This window comes from Oncorhynchus kisutch, linkage group LG14 (assembly GCF_002021735.2).
Source record: "Oncorhynchus kisutch isolate 150728-3 linkage group LG14, Okis_V2, whole genome shotgun sequence".
Lineage (NCBI taxonomy): Eukaryota > Metazoa > Chordata > Actinopteri > Salmoniformes > Salmonidae > Oncorhynchus > Oncorhynchus kisutch.
The window spans coordinates 75,320,636-75,344,371 of record NC_034187.2 but is presented as its reverse complement, the minus strand read 5'-3'; the positions used below and the strand labels follow the sequence as shown (position 1 = coordinate 75,344,371).

General features: G+C 41.5%; 1 protein-coding gene across 1 annotated transcript in view; it reads left to right on the top strand.

The window, feature by feature from the left end:
* The first annotated feature begins 12,721 nt into the window (after window positions 1-12,721).
* Window positions 12,722-23,736, top strand: part of LOC109903321 (endoplasmic reticulum membrane sensor NFE2L1) — a 32,620-nt gene continuing 21,605 nt past the window's right edge. The window contains exon 1 of the mRNA XM_020499954.2: window positions 12,722-13,703. Coding sequence (XP_020355543.1) covers window positions 13,140-13,703 — 564 coding nt within the window. The 5' untranslated portion in view covers window positions 12,722-13,139. The remainder of the gene's footprint in view (window positions 13,704-23,736) is intronic.

Here is a 23,736-nt window from a genome sequence, read left to right as displayed (position 1 = left end):
TGTGTCTCTCACATTAATTTTTGCCTAAATGGAGAACGCTGGTGAGGGAACCCTGTCTGTGTCCCAAATGGCACCCTATTCCCTATATAGTGCACTACTTTTAACCAGGGCTGGCACCCTATTCCCTATATAGTGCACTACTTTTAACCAGGGCTGGCACCCTATTCCTTATATAGTGCACTACTTTTAACCAGGGCTGGCACCCTATTCCCTATATAGTGCACTACCTTGGAGCAGATCCCTTTGGGGCCCTGGTGAAAAGTTCAGCACTATAAAGGGATTAGGATGCCATCCGCGTTTCTAAATGAGTTTCTGTTTGTTTGTGTTTATGATTCACACAGGAGTTCAGGGATTAAAAGGTGTGTAAACTGAATCCCTTCTCGCTCCGTGGTTTGACTTCCTGTTAGTCCTGGAGGGGGGGAACAGATCTATGCGCCAGACTCTTTTCTCAACCAAGTCTGTTTTCTTTCAGCCAAGCGTGGCAAATCAAGGGTCATCAGCATTAATATGCCTGTTTGCTAAAATCCCGTTCCCCCTCGACCACATGGAAATACCCAGAAGTCTCATGTTGACATTGTGATGATTTCTTAAAAGGTAACAATTTACTTGAAGGGAACATATGTAATACATTTATAACACATTTATTAAACCACTTATCACACCTTCATGAATGTTGTAGTATCATTTATAACAACATTCATAACACATTTATTAAACCACTTATCACATCTTCATGAATGTTGTAGTATCATTTATAACACATTTATTAAACCACTTACCACATCTTCATGAATGTTGTAGTATCATTTATAACACATTTATGAAACCACTTATCACATCTTCATGAATGTTGCAGTATCATTTATAACAACATTCATAACACATTTATGAAACCACTTATCACATCTTCATGAATGTTGCAGTATCATTTATAACAACATTCATAACACATTTATTCAACATGCATTAAGGGTTTATGTAAAACGGCAATACTTCAATGTTTTATTTGGAAATGGAGGTTAAAATTCCAGTACGTCATCATGTCAATCCCCTGCCTGATGTGGGTAAAATTCCAGTACGTCATCATGTCAATCCCCTGCCTGATGTGGGTAAAATTCCAGTACGTCATCATGTCAATCCCCTGCCTGATGTGGGTAAAATTCCAGTACGTCATCATGTCAATCCCCTGCCTGATGTGGGTAAAATTCCAGTACGTCATCATGTCAATCCCCTGCCTGATTTGGGTAAAATTCCAGTACGTCATCATGTCAATCCCCTGCCTGATGTGGGTAAAATTCCAGTACGTCATCATGTCAATCCCCTGCCTGATTTGGGTAAAATTCCAGTACGTCATCATGTCAATCCCCTGCCTGATTTGGGTAAATAGGAAAAAGAGGCCGTGATGATTGGGAATTTCAAAAAGACAACCAAGGGAAAACATTGAGGTGAGGAGGAATGTAATTCTCTTCAGTTTGACACATGGAAAAAAAGAACGTTTAACACTCTTTATATGTTCCCAATGTTAATGGGTAATAAAGCACCAACACTCAGGCACACAGTGCTTCTGTGCCTTTTTCGGGGTTGACAGATGGACCAACTGAGACCCATAAGCCTATTCCTATAGCATGGTTGATGTAGAGGGGAATCAGATGAGAAAGTTCTTCATTCACAAGCCAAGTATTGTAACTGTGACATAGTTCCTAAAGAATGTTGCTGTTAAAACTCTGACATCCTGGTTAAAATATATTTATTTATTTACTTTTCCTATTGGTTGGTTCTTTAAAAATAATCACATAAGGAAGCTTTGCATTATGGGTAGAATCATCCACTTCTCTGAACAGTGAATCGGCTATTCTTATTTGGGCAGAGCATGTACATGTTCCCTGGTGTGACAAACAGAGCCTGTATGTGGTTATCAGAACCTTGTGGATTACTGTGATGTGGACAGACAAGACTGAGAGGCACTGATGATGGTCAATCACACACACAACTGTTTCCAGGTAGAACTCTCTAAAATAACAGCTTTGGCACAATCCACACTGGGCCGGGTTAGAATACGGAGCTCAGAGGAATCCTGGAATCCTGTCTGTGTGAAAGAGCCCAGTCAGAGTGGTGGTTCTGACCAGAGCCTGGGGGACACGAGGCCCACACAGTATCACCGGGCCCTGGGCCCCGCGCTAGCTAGATCTGGGCCTTCTGAACAAAGTTGGGCCAGAGAGACTGACAGGGGAGGATAGTGTTTGGGTGATTTGGGTGTTTGGGCTGCAGAAAAGAGGGACGTTCACGGTCTGTCCCCATGGCTGACGGGTGGGGGAAGGGGGTAATTTTGGGGGGTTATGATTACCCCTCACACCCACCCACACACCAGCACACACACACACACCCACACACAAATACACACATACACAAAACATACACAAACAAACACACACACAACCTATCTCACCTCTTCCCCCAATCATAGAAGTGCCATCAGGCCCCTGCAAACATCTGTCAGCCATTACAGACTCTCCCCGTGTCCCTCCCCCTTTCTCATTTTCTCTCCCCAATCCTCCACCCTCCCCTCTCTATGACTCCAGCAATTCAGCCTGCCATTTGACCTCGAACAGAAAAAAATGCAACTCTGCGTTTTTGAAAGAGCTATACTGAGTGGCTTATATGATTCTAACAAGTTACTCAAGAACAATTCTAATATTCATTGATTCGCACCGAATATATATTTTATCCTGGGAGACACATGTGTATGTCATATGTACACACCGACCAGAGACTGGCCATGGGACTGGACCTTCTTTCAATTGAGCCACACACACACACACACACACACACATGTGCACACACACACATACAGATATACACACACCACTCCCATCACTGGTGTTCGTGCCCCAGCCCTCCCTTCCTCACCCATATCTCCAGCCCTCCCCTTCTCTCCCATACCCCCAGGCCTCCCTCCATCACTCCATCAATTACCCTGTCTCCTCCACAGCCCACCCCCTCCCTTCCCCGATGCCACTCCCTCTCTGACCCCAGGTCGTGAGGTCAGGAGGTCACAAGGGTCAGAGGTCATCCTCCACAGACACCCCGGGCATCCCTCAGAAGTTTCCGGCTCTTGGTCTTGGAGCTTTTGGTTCCCGTAGGGTGACACCCCTTGGAAATGGTGGTAACACCTTCCAACAGGTCAACAATGGAATAATACTGACTGATGCTAGAATGCAATCGAAAGCGGCCAAGCAATGTTTACAACGTACCCTACTATCTTTAAAGTGCACTGCTGTAGACCAGACATTCTCCATCTCATTCTGTCTGCGCTGATATGGATTCACTGTGTAATACTGTAGCCTTGTCTTATAACTTGGCTCTGTCAATGCCAGACACATTAGTCTAGTGTGAGAGAGCAGACCTGGGGGGGGGGGGGCTATCTGTATTGATTAGGAAGAAGAAGGAGAGCACCCATCCCATCCCTGTTACCCTAATCCCTTACATAGGGTGTGTGTATCAAATGGCACCCTATTCCCTATGTACTGCACCAATTTTGAACTGGGCCCACAGGGATCCTGTCAAAAGTAGTGCACTATATAGGGAATAGGATGCCATTTGGGATGCAGCCAGGGGTAATGAGAATCACTGTCCCATATCCCCTCCCCTCTTCCCTCTCTGGCTGGAAATCCTTTTAATCAGATCCCATGAGAGTACATGGATATGATAAGAGGGGCGGGGCTTAGGAGGGTCCATTAGTGGAACCAGACATGCATTAAACATGTACTATTCAGGTCAAGGGGAAGAAAGGCTCCTTGTGCGTCTGATGTGTGTCTGATGTTCTGTGTTCTAGATCACTCTGAGTTGTCTGATGTTCTGTATTCTAGATCACTCTGAGGTGTCTGATGTTCTGTATTCTATAACACTGAGCTGTCTGATGTTCGGCATTCTAGAACACTCTGAGGTGTCTGATGTTCTGTGTTCTAGAACACTCTGAGGTGTCTGATTTTCTGTATTCTAGAACACTCTGAGGTGTCTGATGTTCTGTATTCTAGAAGCATTTGATAGTGATACAGCTGGCATCTGCTTCACTGACCCTTCACCTAAATCTAGACGGCACTGAAGTCAGATTCCACCTCATGAACAGTGTGTGTGTGTGTGTGTGTGTGTGTGTGTGTGTGTGTGTGTGTGTGTGTGTGTGTGTGTGTGTGTGTGTGTGTGTGTGTGTGTGTGTGTGTGTGTGTGTGTGTGTGTGTGTGCGTGCATGTGCATAAATGTGTAAATGTGTGTGATTTACGTACAGTACCAGTCAAAAGTTTGGGTTTTTGAGATTTTTGGTTCCAAACGCCATGTCTTTGTGAGATGCAGAGTAGGTGAACGGATGATCTCCTCATGTGTGATTCCCATAGTGAAGCATGGAGGTGTGATGGTGTGGAGATGCTTTGCTGGTGACACTGTCAGAGATTTATTTAGAATTCAAGGCACACTTAACCAGCATTTCTACCACAGCATTCTGCAGCAAAACACCATCCCATCTGGTTTGCACTTAGTGGGACTATAATTTATTTTTCAACAGGACAATGACCAACACACCTCCAGGCTGTGTAAGGGCTATTTGACCAAGGAGGAGAGTGGTGGAGTGCTGCATCAGATGACCTGGCCTCCACAATCACCCGACCTCAACCCAGTTGAGATGGTTTGGGGTGAGTTGGACCGCAGAGTGAAGGAAAAGCAGCCAACAAGTGCTCAGCATATGTAGGAACTCCTTCAAGACTGTTGGAAAAGCATTCCAAGTGAAGCTGGTTGAGAGAATGCCAAGCGTGTGCAAAGCTGTCATCAAGGCAAAGGCAAAAGATACTTTGAAGAACCTAAAATAGATTTGATTTGTTTAACACTTTTTTGGTTACTACATGATTCCATGTGTGTTATTTCATCATTTTCATGTCTTCACTATTATTCACTATTAATGTAGAAAATAGTAAAAATAAAGAAAAACCCTGGAATGAGTAGGTGTGTCCTTTTGACTGGTAAAGTATATAGCTGATATAATTCCGCAGCTCCACAGGTCACGTCACAGGGCTGTTTTCCTGCCCGGCTAGGCCATTTTCTGCTGTTTGCATAAGAGGTTTTTCTTTTCTTTTCCAGGGAGAAAACTGCCAATCTCTGTGAGCCAAGCAAGCTTAATCAAGGCAGCCATCTCACGGTCCCACATCTAATCCGCAGCTGCTGCCCAGGCTGAGAAACCTTCTGTTAACGCCTGGCCTGAGTGCTGGCCTCCACAACTTCTAGAGGCCCACAGGGGGGAGGAGGAGGAGGAGGAGGAGGGGGGGGGGGGGGGGGGGGGGGGCTTAATGATGAATTCGACCAGTTTAGCTTTTTCATTCATTGCTGTCACCTAGAGGCCCATATAGGCCTTATTAATTGTGGAGTATTTCTCATTCTCTCAATTTTAACTCCATAGATACAGTACAAGTACATCGATGCATAGTTTATTAGTTGAATTCATTCAAATAGTTGAATGTGGTTGGCAAATGTGTGGTCATGCTTAGTTTTTGGGTCTATTATATGGGGTAGTAGCGGCCTCTTGTGGTAATGATAAAGAATGCACCCGTTGGGGAAAGTGATGGGCTCCACACAGTAGCTGCCTACAGGCATAATATCGCGTTAGATATTTGAATTTGTCAAGCGTTTATCAAAAACCATGAGAGACAGGCTAATGAAAATGTAACCTCCATTTGCGTTAATGACTGCATCAAAAGTACCCTGGCATTATAGCAAAAGCACTGTATTCTCTCCATTTTATCCTATCGAAAGAAACCAAAAACATGTTCATTCAATTTCCTAGAGACCGTTGGGAAATATTAAGTTAAAGAGGGCTGCTTCTTCCATCAACATAAAACAAAGACCAGTATTGAAAGGGAATGGAAAAAAATAAAGAAAACTGCTGACCATTTTAATTTTTCTTTATTACTCATTCTGCAAAAAAGAACACCCCTTAAAAATTGACTATATCTGTCCACGGCGAGGCGCCACAGAGCTTGTCAGAAATGTAGCCTTGAAACTATGGTAATATACACTCTGTGGTTGGCTTAGTTCACCTCTGACGATATAAATATTTGTCCAATAGAAAAACTGTATTTAAATCACAGTCATTTTATTGGATTGCGCTTGCTGTCAATCAAGCAGCAGCTGTGGTTCTTGAGGGAGAGAGACGCCAGTTGAATGTTTGAAGCGTTGGGCGACGGAGCTCTGAGCACTGCAGAGCAATGGGAGAACTTATGTTGTATGGGATTCAAATAACATCAAGAATAGATTAGTTATGAGTTTTTGTTTAATTGTTTTTCATGAACCATATTTGAAGCTGCATGAATACACTTGAATTAACATTTAATAGGCAAGGGTTGCTACATATTAACATTTTATATTGATCTAAACTTAGTTCATTGATTAGTTAGAAATAAATACAATTACGCCAAATGATGACACGAATATTTGCCACTGGTCTATTTAAACTAAAATTATCACAATAAGTAAAATCATGTCCATGAGAGAGAACCTATAGCCTAAAATCCATTGTTTTTACATATTGGGATCAAATACAATCTGAAATAGATGTTTTATTTAATAGATTAAATACATCACGATACTTATTCATATTTATTGGAATTAATGCAACGTATATGTCATTTAATACAACTTTTTTAGTTTATGTTATCATAAAATCATCACATTGTCATCACAATCAGCATAGGCTACATGACTTGTTTAGTATAATAGGTTACTTTATTTGGGCAATGAGCTTAAATAATTAGTAGGCTATTATAAAGTGGTAAAATGTCTAAGTTTTGCTGTTTCATTTTTTCTTTCACTTTTCTATACTTTCATAATAGTTTATAGCCTATTCATTATGTATGTTTCTCTAACTGTCATGGGTATTTGAGCATTCATTATTCCCTCCAACTGAAATAAGCCAAGAAGTATTATAGACCTAGCTATTACCCTATTAGAACTGATGTATGAGCAAATCAAGACAGCCTCAGTCTTTTTTTCCAGAATTTTACAAAAAGTGTATTTTTACAGCTCAGTGTCCAACATTTGGTATAAAAACATTTGGGAAGTTCATTGAATAGCCGAAGAGAAGTGCAAAGGAGCAGCGAATTCTTCCTCTCTACAATTTGTTACCCTTGAGATCCCAGGATTCCTTGCGGCAATATACAACTTCTGCGCAATCTCTCTGGTTTCATGTCACTCTTCAAGACGTCACTTGCTTGCCGTCCAATCCCCTTCTCTCTACGAGCAGCTCACGCTGTGATTTAAGAGCTTTCCACAATAAATCTGTCCAGAACGTCTCAAAGTTGATTTAACTGTGTTCCACCTCGTTATGAAAATACTTGTGGATTAATCAAGCCGTGGATGCTGGCGTTAGATCAACGAGCTTGATCATTATTTATGGATATCAAAGCTAAACACCACAACTTGAGGACTTCAAACTTGATCGTGCCTTCATGCATTTGGGATTTGTCGCACCGTCACTAACCAGTGGATCTGAAAAGCTGGCATGTTCTCTATTGACAGATCTTAAATGCCACCCTGCTTTGCCAAACTGTTGTAGTTGAGTTATTATACCAGGGCAACTCATTGAAGTAGTTTGAGTCTAAAGAATTCGTTTTCTTCACTATCAAACTTTAAATGCTGAATGCATTCTTGTTTTATTTGTGTTGGTTATCCAGTGGCCCTGAAGTCAATTCTAACAGATTAATCAAATTAAAGTGTTAATAAAAAAGTTACAAAATTGTTTGCTTCGATTTGATTAATAGTCTTAGGACTAAAAGTAATTTAATTCCAGGTAATTCTTATAAAATAAGGTCAATTTAGGCCTATAGCTTGCGCTGCATGCTTTATTAAAAGTGTAGGCCACCATTGTCTTATAATCACTTTTACACTTTAAAAATCTTTTTAGTACCAGACATGGCCTAAAAAATACCATTTTACAAACGTGTAGTCTGTATTGTGTAGAAATGAATGTGTAATAATATTGCGGTTTTTTACGCATGCATTTTTGCCTGAACATTTTTGGTATATACTTCTGCTATAAAAAAAAATAGTCCTGTGTAGTATATGCCTAGGCTACAAAAACATCAGAAATAAATTGTAGAACTTTTCAGGAAATTGTAATTGCACATGCAACTAAATGTATTTAATATTGAGCTAACGAACGGAAATATGCGAATTCATGTGCTTTATGAATTGCTGGACATGATGACGCCAGCGTCGAAGCGGTTAAGTAGGTAACGTAGTATTCAACAGCTGGGCGTTCCTAGTACATAGTTAAGCCAATCAGAGGGAGACGTGGGAGTGGTTTTAATAATATTCTCCAACCCCTGGTCGAGGTCAGAACTAAATTGACCCAATGAAAAATCGAAGAAGCATACTGGGACGCGCTCTCCTGCCCTATTTGGTCATCTCTGCCTCAAATACTGCGGTCATGAAAAAGGCATGTCATTTTTCTACATAACGTTAGTGATGTGAAGGAATGCCTTGGAATCTTTATGATCCTATGGTTTTATGCAATAAACATATACAGATAATTATTGACAAATGAATAATGTTATGTATATCTGTATATTGACCAATTACTTGAAATGATTCGTGATTATTCTAGAGACAGAAATTCATAATTTCAGATAAATGTTGAGAAGTCTTCTACAACGTGGCTCCAAATCAATAGCCAATCAAATTTCACTATATATGATTGCAAATTGATTACGAAATGCTTGAATAATATTTTTTTATAAACCCCATAAAATAAGCAAAATGAGTTCAATCAAGTACAGTCTTAACTGAATGACAACAGAGACAGAATAGAACATGGAATTGTATTGAATAGTTTGGGGTAGGCCTCATCTCCAAGGAATGTTCCTCAGGGACAGGTGTAGACTAACAGTGAAGCCTGAATTTAAAATGGCATAGCAGACATTGAATATCCCTTTGAGCATGGAGAAGTTATTAATTACACTTTGGATGGTGTATCAATACACCCATGCATTACAAAGATACAGGCGTCTTTCCTGACATCGTTGCTGGAGAGGAAGGAAACTGCTCAGGAATTTCACCATGAGGCCAATGGTGACTTTAAAACAGTTACAGAGTTTAATAACCATGATAAAAATTGAGGATGGATCAAATATTGAAAAAATATTCCAAAACATACATTCTGTCTGCAACAAGGCACTAAAGTAAAACTGCAAAACAGTTGGTAAAGCAATTCACTTTTTGTTCTGAATACAAAGTGTTATGTTTGGGGCAAATTCAACACAACGCATTACTGAGTAGCACTTTCCATATTTAGCATAGTGGTGGCTGCATCATGTTATGGGTATGCCTGTAAGCATTAACGACTGGGGTGTTTTTCAGGTTAAAAAATAAACGGAATGGAGCACAGGCAAATTCTTAAAAGAAACCCTGGTTTAGAATGCTTTCCACCAGACACTAGTAGATGAATTCACCTTTCAGCAGGACAATAACCTAAAACACAAGGACAAATCTAAACTGGAGTTGCTTACCAAGAAGGCAGTGCACGTTCCTGAGTGGCCGAGTTACAGTTTTGACTTAAATCTATATGAAAATCTATGGCAAGATCTGAAAGTGGTTGAAAGTTTGACAGAGCTTGAAGAATTTTGAAAAGAATAATGGGAAAATGTTGCACATTTCAGGTGTTTAAAGCTCTTATAGACTTACCCAGAAAGACTCACAGCTGTAATCGGCGCCAAAGGTGCTTCTACAAAGTGTTGAGTGAGGGGTGTGAATACTTACGTAAATGAGATATTTCTGTATTTCTGTATTTCATTTGTTTTTAAATTAGGAAAAAAATCTAAAAACATGTTTTCACTGTGTCATTATGGGGTGTGTAGATGGGTGAGAAAAACATGTTTTCACTGTGTCATTATGGGGTGTGTAGATGGGTGAGAAAAACATGTTTTAATCCATTCTGAATTCACGCTGTAACACAACAAATGTCAGAATAAGTCAAGGGGTATAAATACTTTCTGAAGGCACTGTACATGGGGTACCAGTACCAAGTTGATGAGCAGGAGTACAAGGTATATGAGGTAGATATGTACATATAGGTAGGGATAAAGTGACTAGGCAACCGGATAGATAATAAACAGTAACAGCAGCAAATGTGATGAGTCAAAAGAGATTAGTGCAAAAAGGGTATTCTGGGGAGTTATTGGTCAACTATTTAACTAACTATTTAGCAGTCTTATAGCTGTTCAGGGTCCTGTTGGTTCCAGACTTGGTGCATCGGTACAACTTGTCGTGTGGTAGCAGAGAGTGAGAACAGTCTATGACTTAGGTGGCTGGAGTCTTTGACCATTTTTAGGGCCTTCCTCTGTCACCGACTGGTATAAAGGTCCTGGATGGCAGGGAGCTCAGCTCCAGTAATGTACTGGGCCATACGCACTACCCTCTGTAGTGCCTTGCGGTCAGATGCCAAACAGATACCATACTAAGCAGTGACGCAACCAGTCAAGTTGCTCTCAATGGTGCAGCTGTAGAACTTTTGGAGGATCTGAGGGTCCATGCCGAATCTTTACAGCCTCCTGAGGGGGAAGAGGCATCATGCCCTCTTCATGACTTGTGTTGATGTGTGTGGACCATGATAGTTCCAGACAGATGCTGATGACAGATTGCCCTATGCTACCATATAAATACCTGCTCTGCTAATGAGGTAACATTATCAAAGCTACCATATTTACACCTGCTATGCCTGTGAGACAGGAAGTGAATTATATTGTGCTTACTAGATAAATGTAAAAGTGATGAGCAATTCAAATTGAACTATTGTAAACTGCATTAGAAAAGGAAAACGTATTCTAAGGAAGACCAAACTGAAGAAGCTCATCCTAATGACTAAAGGGTGAAATAGACCATTGGAGCAATTAGTAAACATCTACATTTATCAATGGCACAAAATGAAATCAATGGAATCAAAAGAGGTGATAAACAGAGTAGGCCTGTAGAAATACTTGCTGCATTGAATGGAAAAGTGGGGTATTTTTTGGTGAGGAAATAAGGCTGTATCGTAATGTGCTGCAAATAAGCATGTTGTTCACCTGTATACCTACAGTAGGTCATGGCTGGTCCACACTGAATGTGATAGCAAACCCCCATTTTAAGGTACTTCCAATGTCTGATTTCCATAGAATGTTCCATTAACCACCAGCAGGGGGTGTATAGGAGCCATAATTGACCAAAAGTAGCCTACTGCTTTTTTTCTGAATCATTATCATGATCACCAGTACCACCATCCATCACCACCACCACATACCTCACACCCCACCACAGCGGATAGTTGGCCTTTGTTTCATTGATAACTTATAACAAGCCTATGTCTAATCATACAAACAACTTTTTTGTCCCAAGTCCTATATGGTTACAGCGTAGGTTGTAGAGTAGACCTACATTGCATGTGAAATTCGATAAAAGTGCACATTACAACTCACTGATTCATCATGATTTGAATGGTGCTCTCTGGTCCAAAACTGTAGTAAAGATTCCCTTCCTTATTGTGCTCCTTCACACCCATGAATTGAAAAGTATTTGGAGGGTTGAACTATCGTTACTCCTAGTGGGAGTAAGTGTTGCCTGACACTGTTCTCTCCATCTGTGGTCATGGAGGAATGGAAAGGAAGTCAGTTATATGTTCTGTGACACAAACATAGCCGGATAAATACTACATTAATCCCTTACAACATTCACAGAATATGGTCATCGTTTTGCTGAAGTGGCATTTGTATAACGGGCTTTGTTTCAACTATGTCTCTAGGGGGCATTATGGTTTCCCAAAAGATCACAGAACATGCATCGCCATTTAATCATCTGTTGTCAGGGTCTGGCTGGCCAAGCAAGAGAGTATGGCAGTGTTGTACTTTCAAATCAAACATTTGATAATTCTACTTAGTTAGGGCCACTAGCTCTACCTCTACTGAAGAAAGTGTCATGCACTTGTTCAACATTTTATAGAAGTCTAACCATTTGTGTCTTTACATTTGTATTTTTATAGGCATCAATATTTTTTATTGTATGAGAGAAAATACAAATCAAATGTACCAATATATGTCATTATTGAGGGTGGGAGAAGGAGATGAAGGACTGTGTTCTGTCATGGAACACAATCTCCAGACAGGCAATAGATTGGCAACAGCAGCACTATCTCGTGGAAGCCTTATGTTTCATATAGGTAAGAAGAGGATTAAGTAAATATCATTCATAACTAAAGACTTTATTGAAACATGTTTGAATTAATTGCTGAGTTCCCAAGAACAACATGACCTGTTGGTACATGGTTGTGAACATATTGTGTAGTGTTGAAAGCAGGTCAGTGGGCCAAAAGTCATAAAGAAAATGTCACCGGAAGTACTGTCGAGGTCCCGCCCCTGACACTAAAGGGCAAAGTAGCATTCCAAAATAACGGTAATGTTCTTGTGATACACATTTTAAACCGTTTCAGATATTGCAAGATTAAATAAAAATACTTTCAATCACATTGCTAAGTAGAAATGTATGTTCATAAGGCTGTGTCTTGTTTGGGCCAGAAATCCAACGAAGGGGGCGTTATTTTGTATTTAAGTAAGAGCGGTGGGATGCTACAATTGGCTCACTATATGACAGAATATATTTTCAGCCAATCGAAGCCTGTTGCGATGAGTTATGGGCCTAGTTTGTGTAAATTATGCAAATCCTTCCCCAAGACTCCTCCACGCGGCCGGTAGGGAGTGAGAGCCATACACATTAAACCCATGAGGGAACCGATTCGGAATATGTATTTTATATTATAATTAGATTAAAACAAGGCAGACAAATAAACAAGGGATATTCCAATGAATTATAGTTTCATCTATGATTAAATTTTTTATTATATGTGATCGTGGTACAGTTGTTCGTTTAAGAGCATGTTTCTGTCAGGAAGTTATCAGAAGCCGGTAGTGCAGTAGCTAGCTAACGTTTTCGCCGGGGACGGGCGGACCTCTTTGTCTGACAGGGGAAAGGAACTCGTGCTCTTTTGTTTTGCATTGTCTTTGTTTAGTGGGCTAAAGGGAACTCTGGGACCAGCGTTTCTCTTTATTGACGTTCTCCCCCCCAAAAAAAATAAAAAGATGCAAAACGTGAAGAAATACTTCACAGAGGGACTAATCCAGTTTACGATCTTACTCAGTTTGATCGGAGTTCGCGTGGATGTCGACAGCTATTGGAACGGCTACTACTCACCGCTAGAGATTAACGATGGTCCCAGCTCAGCCTTTATCCAGACACCGTTTCACAGTTTGAGGGACAATTGGGACGGGTACAGCGTGCACCCCAAATGTCCGGAGTTGGACTATTTCTTCGCCAGCCGTCGGCTTCTGGACGAGGTGAGGGCGCTTGGGTCGCCCGCCCGGTTCCCTACGCAGTTGAGCGCGTGGCTCGTGCACCAAGTACCTGACAGATCGGAATTCGGAGAGCCACCGAACAGCACGAGTAGCAGTAATGGTAACGCGGGGGTGTCGTCAGACAGCACCGGGGAAGAGACCAACGACTCTGACCTTCTCGCCGAGGACGAGAGCTGTTCTACTGTTGGCGCTAGGTTGAGAGGCCGGCAGGAGGAGTGCCAGACTGCCACCCAACTAAGCACTGAGCCGGGGCCTTATCCCAGCACCGGAGCCTGCGAGATACCCAAAGAGGCGAGTACTGCAGCCAGCTAGCTTTATCTGGTTTCAAACTTCATCTACTCTAACTAATGTGTCGCCCATGAAGTTATTGTGATGAAATGCGAACTAGGCCTTTAGTTGTAGCTGACAATGGGAATGACAAGTGTATTGTGATAGCCAGCTAACGTTAGGCCAATAACGTTGCTAACTTGCTGTTATGACACCAACTGATAAGGTTCTATGCACATGACATGCTGAACTTTTACATTCACTTTCACTTTGAATGTTATTTTAAAGCTAGATTACCTTTTTAGATTGGTATCTCCTGACTAAGCACAACGTAATAAATAATCGACAGAGGTCTCCTCTCCAATAGGTCGATAGCGAGCTACCAGCGCAGCCCACCAAACAATTCTGAAAGTACATGCAATTTAAGTGTTCCACCGCAAACAGCCACGAACAAATTTCACAAGTATCAGACACCGCAAGCTACTATCTAATCAACGTTGACATTATCACACCCCTGGTTAGCCACTATTGGCTTACATAGTCAAACCTAACACTGTCTGCCAATTCATTTCCAATTTCCAATTATTATTATTTTTCCAATTTTCGTCTTTTTCTGGTGTTCATCTATCACTCCCGTGTGTGGCCAGTAATCATCTTGTGGGTTGACAGAAATACTTTCCCCAAACCCTTGTCAATTAAATGTTAACAGCAAAGTAGGCTAACCTGGCAGAAGTATATCATTTGTATATATTTGTTATTTACAAACATTGACATGGAAATGGGCAGCAGCAGTGCAGAACCATTGCTGGACTGGCACATTCATCACGTGCTAGATGCGCAATTAAAGGGCCAGGGCCCTGTTGCATAAAACAAGTTAATTTTCCCCTTATCTTTACTTAACCTTAACGTCATGACATTTTCGGGAAAAATTTGGTGAAGGACCCAAATGTTTGAGAGGGCTTGTTTCCCATCACTACAAATGAATCTCCATGGTTGCAGATTTTATGGTTGAGGAGGAGTGAGACAGAACAGCTGCTGGATCAATGGATGCGATTCCCTGAGGCTAGTTAGTTGTTGAATCTGTTATTTCTTCGCATGTTACCCTTGTTCACCAGCTGTGGGCGAGGAGAATAGGTGGAGAAGTAAGGGCCTAGTACCTACCCCCTCTTTGTAAAAGCATTTGTCCTCAAATACAGCAGGCCCAAGGCAACTCTCGTTTAAGATGATTTGGATGACATCAATTTACTTTGATTTTTTTTTTGTCTGGGAGTTTAATTTACTACTAACCTTGTTTTAGGTTTCACTTTTTCTGTTCAGAAGATCACCACTAATACTTTCCTAAGAAGGTGCAGGAAGTTCTACATTCTTACAACAATGACAGTTGGATTTAGGCTACAGAACTTTGTTTCTTATAGTTAAAGAAGTTCCACTTTCACAATCTACAAGTCCAGACAGAGCTAGTCAGAAGAGGACTGGGATTCAGTTCAATGTTAGTCATCCCCTTTGCCTCTGGCATTAACATGTATGCAAACGCTCTACTCTTGCTGTATTCTCATCCAGCCTTGTGGTAAAACATGATGATCCCTGTTATGTCATTTGTGGGTTTGAATGACTTATTCTCTCCACCCATAGGGTTACACACTCTTTGGGCCTTGGGTGTGTGTTTTTGTAGGGACAAAGGCCCACACTCACTGTAGTGAAAAACACTGCTGTGGCTTGGGAGTGTCCAATGTCAAAGACCGGGTTATCTTATCCCCCACGACTTCACTTGCAGCTGTTAGGAGATTTGTATTGTGTAACCTAGGGCTGTGGCGGTCATGACATTTTGTCAGCCGGTTGTTGTCATGCAAAAGCTTGCTGATGTCACGGTAATTGACTGTTAATTAACATAAGCATGTTTAGCATTTCCATGCATACAAGCTACTGATGCCTGCCTTGGGAACATTTACATTTAAAAAGTATAATTAATCAATTTAATATACTGTACATCACAATATGTCCATTATTTATTTGAGTCGAGTCCTAAGAACAGAATGAGTTGGCCTGGCTATGCTACATGTCATAGGCTGTAGGCTGGTTCATTTAGAAGACTAGATATGCTTAAGTCCCATGCCATTATTTTATATGATTTTACAGTATGAAGAATATAATTTAACCTTTGAATATAATTGACTAAAATAGAAAGGATATTTTTCCCTTTCCAGAGCGAGTGTGCCTAGTGAAGTTGCCACGTTGAGCGTTAAAGTGATCATTTGAAACGGATCCTATATGCTAGATTTAGAGTTGTTTGGCAACTTTAGTTGTGAATGATACAAACCTTAATGTCTTAGAAATGAAAACGTATATGGGCTGCATGATGTGACTATAGCCTATTGATTTGAGAAAGTAGTAAAAAAAGCTTGTTTAAATGTTCCTTTCCTCAGGCTGCGCAGCTGTTTTCTCATCAAGTATTTTCACACATCAGACTATTCAATTGAATCTTGTCTTTATATGTAAAATTAGTTTAAATTGAAATGGACCATTATCCAATGGGCAGGAATAGCGAATGGAGGCAGCACACTTTCTTGCCAGTCCATTTTTCAACGATGCCTGGTAGAGTACTTTGTTTTTACAGCGGAGCTGTACTTAATATGAGCAGCTGAGAAATAAGCATAAGAAAACATACAGTTGAAGTCAGAAGTTTACTTACACCTTAGCCAAATACATTTAAACTCTGTTTTTCACAATTCCTGGCATTTAATTTAAGTAAAAATGTCCTGTTTTAGGTCAGTTAGGATCACCACTTTATTTTAAGAATGTAAAATGTCAGAATAATAGTAGAGAGAATTATTTATTTCAGCTCATTACTTTCATCACATTCCCAGTGGGTCAGAAGTTTACATACAGTGGGACAAAAAAGTATTTAGTCAGCCACCAATTGTGCAAGTTTTCCCACTTAAAAAGATGAGAGGCCTGTAATTTTCATCATAGGTACACTTCAACTATGACAGACAAAATGAGAAGAAAAAAAATACAGAAAATCACACTAGGATTTTAAATGAATTTATTTGCAAATTATGGTGGAAAATTAGTATTTGGTCACCTACAAACAAGCAAGATTTCTGGCTCTCACAGACCTGTTCTTTAAGAGGCTCCTCTGTCCTCCACTCGTTACCTGTATTAATGGCACCTGTTTGAACTTGTTATCAGTATAAAAGACACCTGTCCACAACCTCAAACAGTCACACTCCAAACTCTACTATGGCCAAGACCGAAGAGCTGTCAAAGGACACCAGAAACAAAATTGTAGACCTGCACCAGGCTGGGAACACTGAATCTGCAATAGGTAAGCAGCTTGGTTTGAAGAAATAAACCGTGGGAGCAATTATTAGGAAATGGAAGCCATACAAGACCACTGATAATCTCCCTCGATCTGGGGCTCCACGCAAGATCTCACACCATGGGGTCAAAATCATCACAAGAACGGTGAGCAAAAATCCCAGAACCACACCCCCCGTGTGGTACTGGGATTTTTGCTCACCGTTCTTGTGATGATTTTGACCCCACGGGGTGAGATCTTGCGAGACCTAGTGAATGACCTGCAGAGAGCTGGGACCAAAGTAACAAAGCCTACCATCAGTAACACACTACGCCGCCAGGGACTCAAATCCTGCAGTGCCAGACGTGTCCCCCTGCTTAAGCCAGTACATGTCCAGGCCCGTCTGAAGTTTGCTAGAGAGCATTTGGATGATCCAGAAGAAGATTGGGAGAATGTCATATGGTCAGATGAAACCAAAATATAACTTTTTGGTACAAACTCAACTCGTCGTGTTTGGAGGACAAAGAATGCTGAGTTGCATCCAAAGAACACCATACCTACTGTGAAGCATGAGGTGGAAACATCATGCTTTGGGGCTGTTTTTCTGCAAATGGACCAGGACGACTGATCCGTGTCATGAAAGAATGAATGGGGCCATGTATCGTGAGATTTTGAGTGAAAACCTCCTTCCATCAGCAAGGGCATTGAAGATGAAACGTGGCTGGGTCTTTCAGCATGAGATTGATATCAAACACACCGCCCGGGCAACGAAGGAGTGGCTTCGTAAGAAGCATTTCCAGGTACTGGAGTGGCCTAGCCAGTCTCCAGATCTCAACCCCATAGAAAATCTTTGGAGAGAGTTGAAAGTCTGTGTTGCCCAGCAACAGCCCCAAAACATCACTGCTCTAGAGGAGATCTGCATGGAGGAATGGGCCAAAATACCAGCAACAGTGTGTGAAAACCTTGTGAAGACTTACAGAAAACGTTTGACCTCTGTCATTGCCAGCAAAGGGTATATAACAAAGTATTGAGAAACTTTTGCTATTGACCAAATACTTATTTTCCACCATAATTTGCAAATAAATTCATAAAAAATCCTACAATGTGATTTTCTGGATTTTTTCTTTTCTCATTTTGTCTGTCATAGTTGAAGTGTACCTATGATGAAAATTACAGGCCTCTCTCATCAGAACTTGCACAATTGGTGGCTGACTAAATACTTTTTTGCCCCACTGTATACTCAATTAGTATTTGGTAGCATTGCCTTTAAATGGTTTAACTTGGGTCAAACGTTTCAGGTAGCCTTCCACAAGCTTCCCACAATAAGTTGGGTGAATTTTGGACCATTCCTCCTGACATAGCTGGAGTCACTGAGTCAGGTTTGTAGGCCTCCTTGTTCACACATGATTTTTCAGTTCTGCCCACACAATTTCTATGGGATTGAGGTCAGGGCTTTGATGGCCACTCCAATACCTTGACTTTGTTGTTCTTAAGCCTTTGCTACAGCATTGGAAGTATGCTTGGGGTCATTGTCCATTTGGAAGACCCATTTGCAACCAATCTTTAACTTCCTGACTGATGTCTTGAGATGCTGTTTCAATATATCCATATAATTTTCCTCCCTCATGAAGCCATCTATTTCGTGAAGTGCACCAGTCCCTCCTGTAGCAAAGCACCCACACAACATGATTCTGCCACCCTCGTGCTTCAAGGTTGGGATGGTGTTCTTCGGCTTGCAAGCATCCCCCTTTTCTCCTCCAAACATAGCGATGGTCATTATGGCCAAACAGTTAATTTTTTGTTTCATCAGACCAGAGGACATTTCTCCGAAAAGTACGATCTCTGTCCCCATGTGCAGTTGCAAACCGTAGTCTGGCTTTTTATGGTGGTTTTGGAGCAGGGGCTTCTTCTTTTCTGAGCAGTCTTTCAGGTTGTGTCGATATAGGACTCGTTTTACTGTGAATATAGATACTTTTGTATCTGTTTCCTCCAGCATCTTCACAGGGTCCTTTACTGTTGGTCTGGGATTGATTTGCACTTTCCGCATCAAAGTATGTTCATCTCTAGGAGACAAAACGAGTCTCCTTCCTGAGCGGTATGACTGCTGCGTGGTCCCATGGTGTTTATACTTGTGTATTATTGTTTGTACAGATGAATGTGGTACCTTCAGGTGTTTGGAAATTGCTCCCAAGGATGAACCAGACTTGTGGAGGTATACACATTTTCTTCTGAGGTCTTGGCTGATTTCTTTTACTATAGTATCAACCACTGTTTGAGGCGCATGCTCTCGCTGCGTGACAGGTGATATTCTCCCCAAACTCTGTATGCCATGGGCTCTCCAACCCTGTTCATCTGCTGTTTCCCAGTGCTTATTTTGGGAAAACAAGTGAAATATGTTCAGTAACATTGATAGTAACATGTTTTTGCAACAAAACATATTTCACTAAACTGTTGACAGCCCCTCTGCATGCTGGAGAAGGTCATAAAGGAGAGGCAGCAGGAGATATTCTCTATAGCTAAAGGTAATGTGTCACCCAATTCATTATGAAAATATAAACAATTCCCAATTCCCAAATACAAATGTACTATAATTTTAGGCTACCTGGTAAGCCACCCTGCACAATCAATGAACCAAATGGTGTTTTCAATTAATCATCACCTTAGAAAGCGCTGTCCATTTGGCTGTGTTAGGCTTTGAAACATCCACAGCGACCATGTTTTACACTGTTTAGACCTGCTGTTGAACTTCCTTCAAATTGATCATCACAGTGAGGTGAGTTTTAAAATCAGGATACTGTTTTGATGATAAGTGTTCTTTGGATTGCATTTGCACTGTCAGTGGTTAGAGGGACAATGGAGCCCTGAGTACCAGGCCATTAGGACCTGATGGAGGGACAATGGAGCCCTGAGTACCAGGCCATTAGGACCTGATGGAGGGACAATGGAGCCCTGAGTACCAGGCCATTAGGACCTGATGGAGGGACAATAGAGCCCTGAGTACCAGGCCATTAGGACCTGATCATCAATAGCATGTTTACTGCGGTCATGACTCATGATGGCCAGTGTGGCTGTAATACAGTCACCTCAACAGCCCTAGTAACACCCCATTTTTATATAGACCTATGCATAGGCTACATAACACACAGCGAGCATTGTAACAATAGTTAATGTTTGAGGAGCATGACAGGGATATTCTGCCCAATCATCACCTTAGAAAGCACTGTCCATTTACATTTTTCCCCCTCATCAATCTATGCATAATACCCCATAATGACAAAGCAAAAACAGGTTTTTAGAATTTTTTGCAAATGTATTTACATAACTATTCAGACCTTTACTATGAGACTCAAAATTGTTTCCATTGCTCATCTTTGACATGTTTCTACAACTTGGAGTCCACCTGTGGTACGGTACATTCAATTGATTGCACATGTTTTGGAAAGGCACACACCTGTCTATATAAGGTCCTACAGTTGACAGTGCATGTCAGAGCAAAAACCAAGCCAGGAGGTCGATGGAATTGTTTGTAGAGCTCCCAGACAGGATTGTGTCGAGGCACAGATCTGGGGAAAGGTACCAAAAAATGTCTCCAGCATTGAAGGTCCCCAAGAACACAGTGGCCTCCATTTTTAAATGGAAGAAGTTTGTAACCACATAGACTCTTCTTGGATCTGGCTGCCTGGCCAACCTCAGCAATCGGGGGAGAAGGGCCTTGGTCAGGGAGGTGACCAAGAACCCAATGGTAACTCTGACAGAGCTCCAGAGTTCCTCTGTGGAGATGGTTGTCCTTCTGGAAGGTTCTCCCATCTCTGTAGCACTCCACCAATCAGGCCTTTATGGTAGCCTACAAACGGTCCATATCAGCAGACTGTGATATGGCCATTTCTTGGAGAGACTCCTTCCCCTCCAGGAGACTGTCAAACATGATGACAATACCACCCCAACGGGTGTTGCTGGGCAGCTTCAATGTGGTGCTCTTATTCTTCTCACTTTGCTTGGTGAGGTAGATTGCTGCTATAACTTGATGACCCTTCACATACCTTACCATTTCCTTGACTCTCTTGTAGAGTGTATCCATTGTTTTCAGTGACATGATGTCCTTGAGCAGATTCAATGCATGAGCAGCACAGCCAATGGGGCTCCTCCACTTTAGACCAAGCAGCCTTCATGTTCGCAGCATTGTCTGCCACCAGTGCAAATACCTTCTGTGGTCCAAGGTCATTGATGACTGCCATCAGCTTATTTGCAATGTAGAGACTGGTGTGTCTGTTGCCCATTGTGTCTGTGCTCTTGTAGAATACTGGTTGGGGGGGTGGATATGATGTAGTTAATTATTCCTTGCCCACAAACATTCAACCACCCATCAGAGATGATTGCAATCGTCTGCTTTTTCTATGATTTGCTTGACCTTCAACTCTGCATCCAGCAAATGAGTAGATAAAGCATGTCTGGTTGGAGGGGTGTATGCTGGGCGAAGAACATCTCATAAATCTCTTCCAATACACATTGCCTGTGAGCATCAGAGGTGAACCAGTTGCATACACAGCTCGAGCAAGACATTCATAAGCATTTCTCTCACTACATTCCACCATTGAGTCAAAACAAACTTCTGATTCCAGGAGGACCATGAGCTGTTGCTGTCGATAAGGTGTCTGGTTCATAATTTTCACCTCAAATAGAAGTAGGACTTCTGTCACAGTTTGCTTGTTGTGAGCGCTGAGGGAACGTTATGCACTTGGCCAGATGATTCTGCATCTTTGTTGAATTCTTCACATATGATTTGGCACAGTATTTGCAAATGTAGACAGCTTTTCCTTCCACACTAGCTGCAGTGAAATGTCTCCACACATAGTGTACGTGGCGGTTTCCTGTAAAGATTAGGGGGGGGGGGGGGGGGGAACAAGTACTGTTAAGCAATTAGATTAAACTACTCCTTTTGTAAGATAAATGTTTTTAAATGTAACATGTATGGAAACAGGTGAATTAACACTCCTCAGTTAGCAGGCTGAAGCAAGCTAAAACTAACTAGCAGAAATTCTTAACAAATTACAAATGATTTAAACACACTTTGCTGTAGGCTACTATTTACTAGTTAACAAAAAATCATGCATGTCATATCAAATATATTCACCTCAACCAGTATTTCTAATCAAATCTTACCAGAAAGCATGTAGTCCTTGGCTCAGACAGTGTAGTAGTGTGGGCTCAATAGCATCTCATTAGTGTGCAAGATCTTGAGAATCAACTGTACATGTGATGGAAGAATGCACTGTGCATGCAGAGGGTTGCAATTCCATTGAATTTGGTTTAGTTTAATCAAAATATGCCACAACCTAGAATTGCCTTGTGTATCCCACAAAAAAAGGTTCACTGTTATAAGCAAATGTTTTTGATGAATTTAAGTAAAATCCGCAAAATAAACTTTCCGACCCTAGTTGGTATAGAGGAAAAGATTAATGGAGGGAAGTACAGAGAGATCCTTGATGAAAACCTGCTCCAGAATGCTCCGGACCTCAGGCTGGGGCGGAGGTTCACCTTCCAACAGGACAACGACACTAAACACACAGCCAAGACAACTCAGGAGTGGCTTCGGGACAAGTCTCAATGTCCTTGAGTGGCCCAGCTAGAGCCTGGACTTGAACCCGATCGAACATCTCTGGGGAGACCTGAAAATAGCTGTGCAGCGACACCCCCAACCTGGCAGAGCTTGAGAGGATCTGCAGAGAAGAATGGGAGAAACTCCCCAAATATTGGTATGCCAAGCTTGTAGCGTCATACCCAAGAAGACACTAGGTTGTAATCGCTGCCAAAGGTGCTTCAAAAAGTACTGAGTAAAGGGTCTGAATACTTATGTAAATGTGATATTTCTATACCAGTTTTTGTTTTGTCATTATGGGGTATTGTGTGTAGATTGAGGGGGGGAAACTATTTAATCCATTTTAGAATAAGGTTGTAATGTAACAAAATGTGGGAGAAGTCAAGTTTCCCGACTGCATTGTCTGTAGGAGCTACCGACTGTCATATCCAAGCGAATGTGAACAAGAGACATTGTGCAAATGAACAAAAATTTGAGACATGCTTGTCTGAAGGAAGAACGGTACTGGCTCTGAAGCAGAGTATGTGAGTAGAGCTGGAGTGGAGCGTTCCCAATTTGACTGGCGCGTGGAGCGAGTTTCCTAACGGCTGGAGCTCCAGTACCGATCTCGGGGCATGCCCGGCCCAGCATGCATTATAGTCTACTTCTGTACTGCCATAGCCACTTGATCTAGCTGTCATGGAGTTCAGTAAATATTTTCATAAAGAAAATGATTAAACACACAGGTGCAAAATCAAGGTGACTTACAAAGATGAGGAGGACCAAGAGGAAGAGAGAGTGCTGTGATGTAGTGTCTACAACTAATGAATCATTGTGGAATCTGAAAAGACACCTATCCTGAAAGCATGATGGTGTACTTACTACATCCTAAAAGAAAGGAACAAATAGATAATAACTAAGTGTGTCTTTGTAGCAAAGTATTTATACATATATAATAAATCTTAAATCTTATTTTTTTACACCTTTACACCAAGTCAGTTAAGAACACGTTCTTATTTTCAATGACGGCCTAGGAATGGTGGGATTAACTGCCTCGTTCAGGGGCAGAACGACAGATTTTCACCTTGTCAGCTCGGGGGATTCAATCTTGCAGCCTTACAGTTAACTGGTCCAACGCTATGACCACCTGCCTCTCGTTGCACTCCACAAGGAGTGTTACGCGA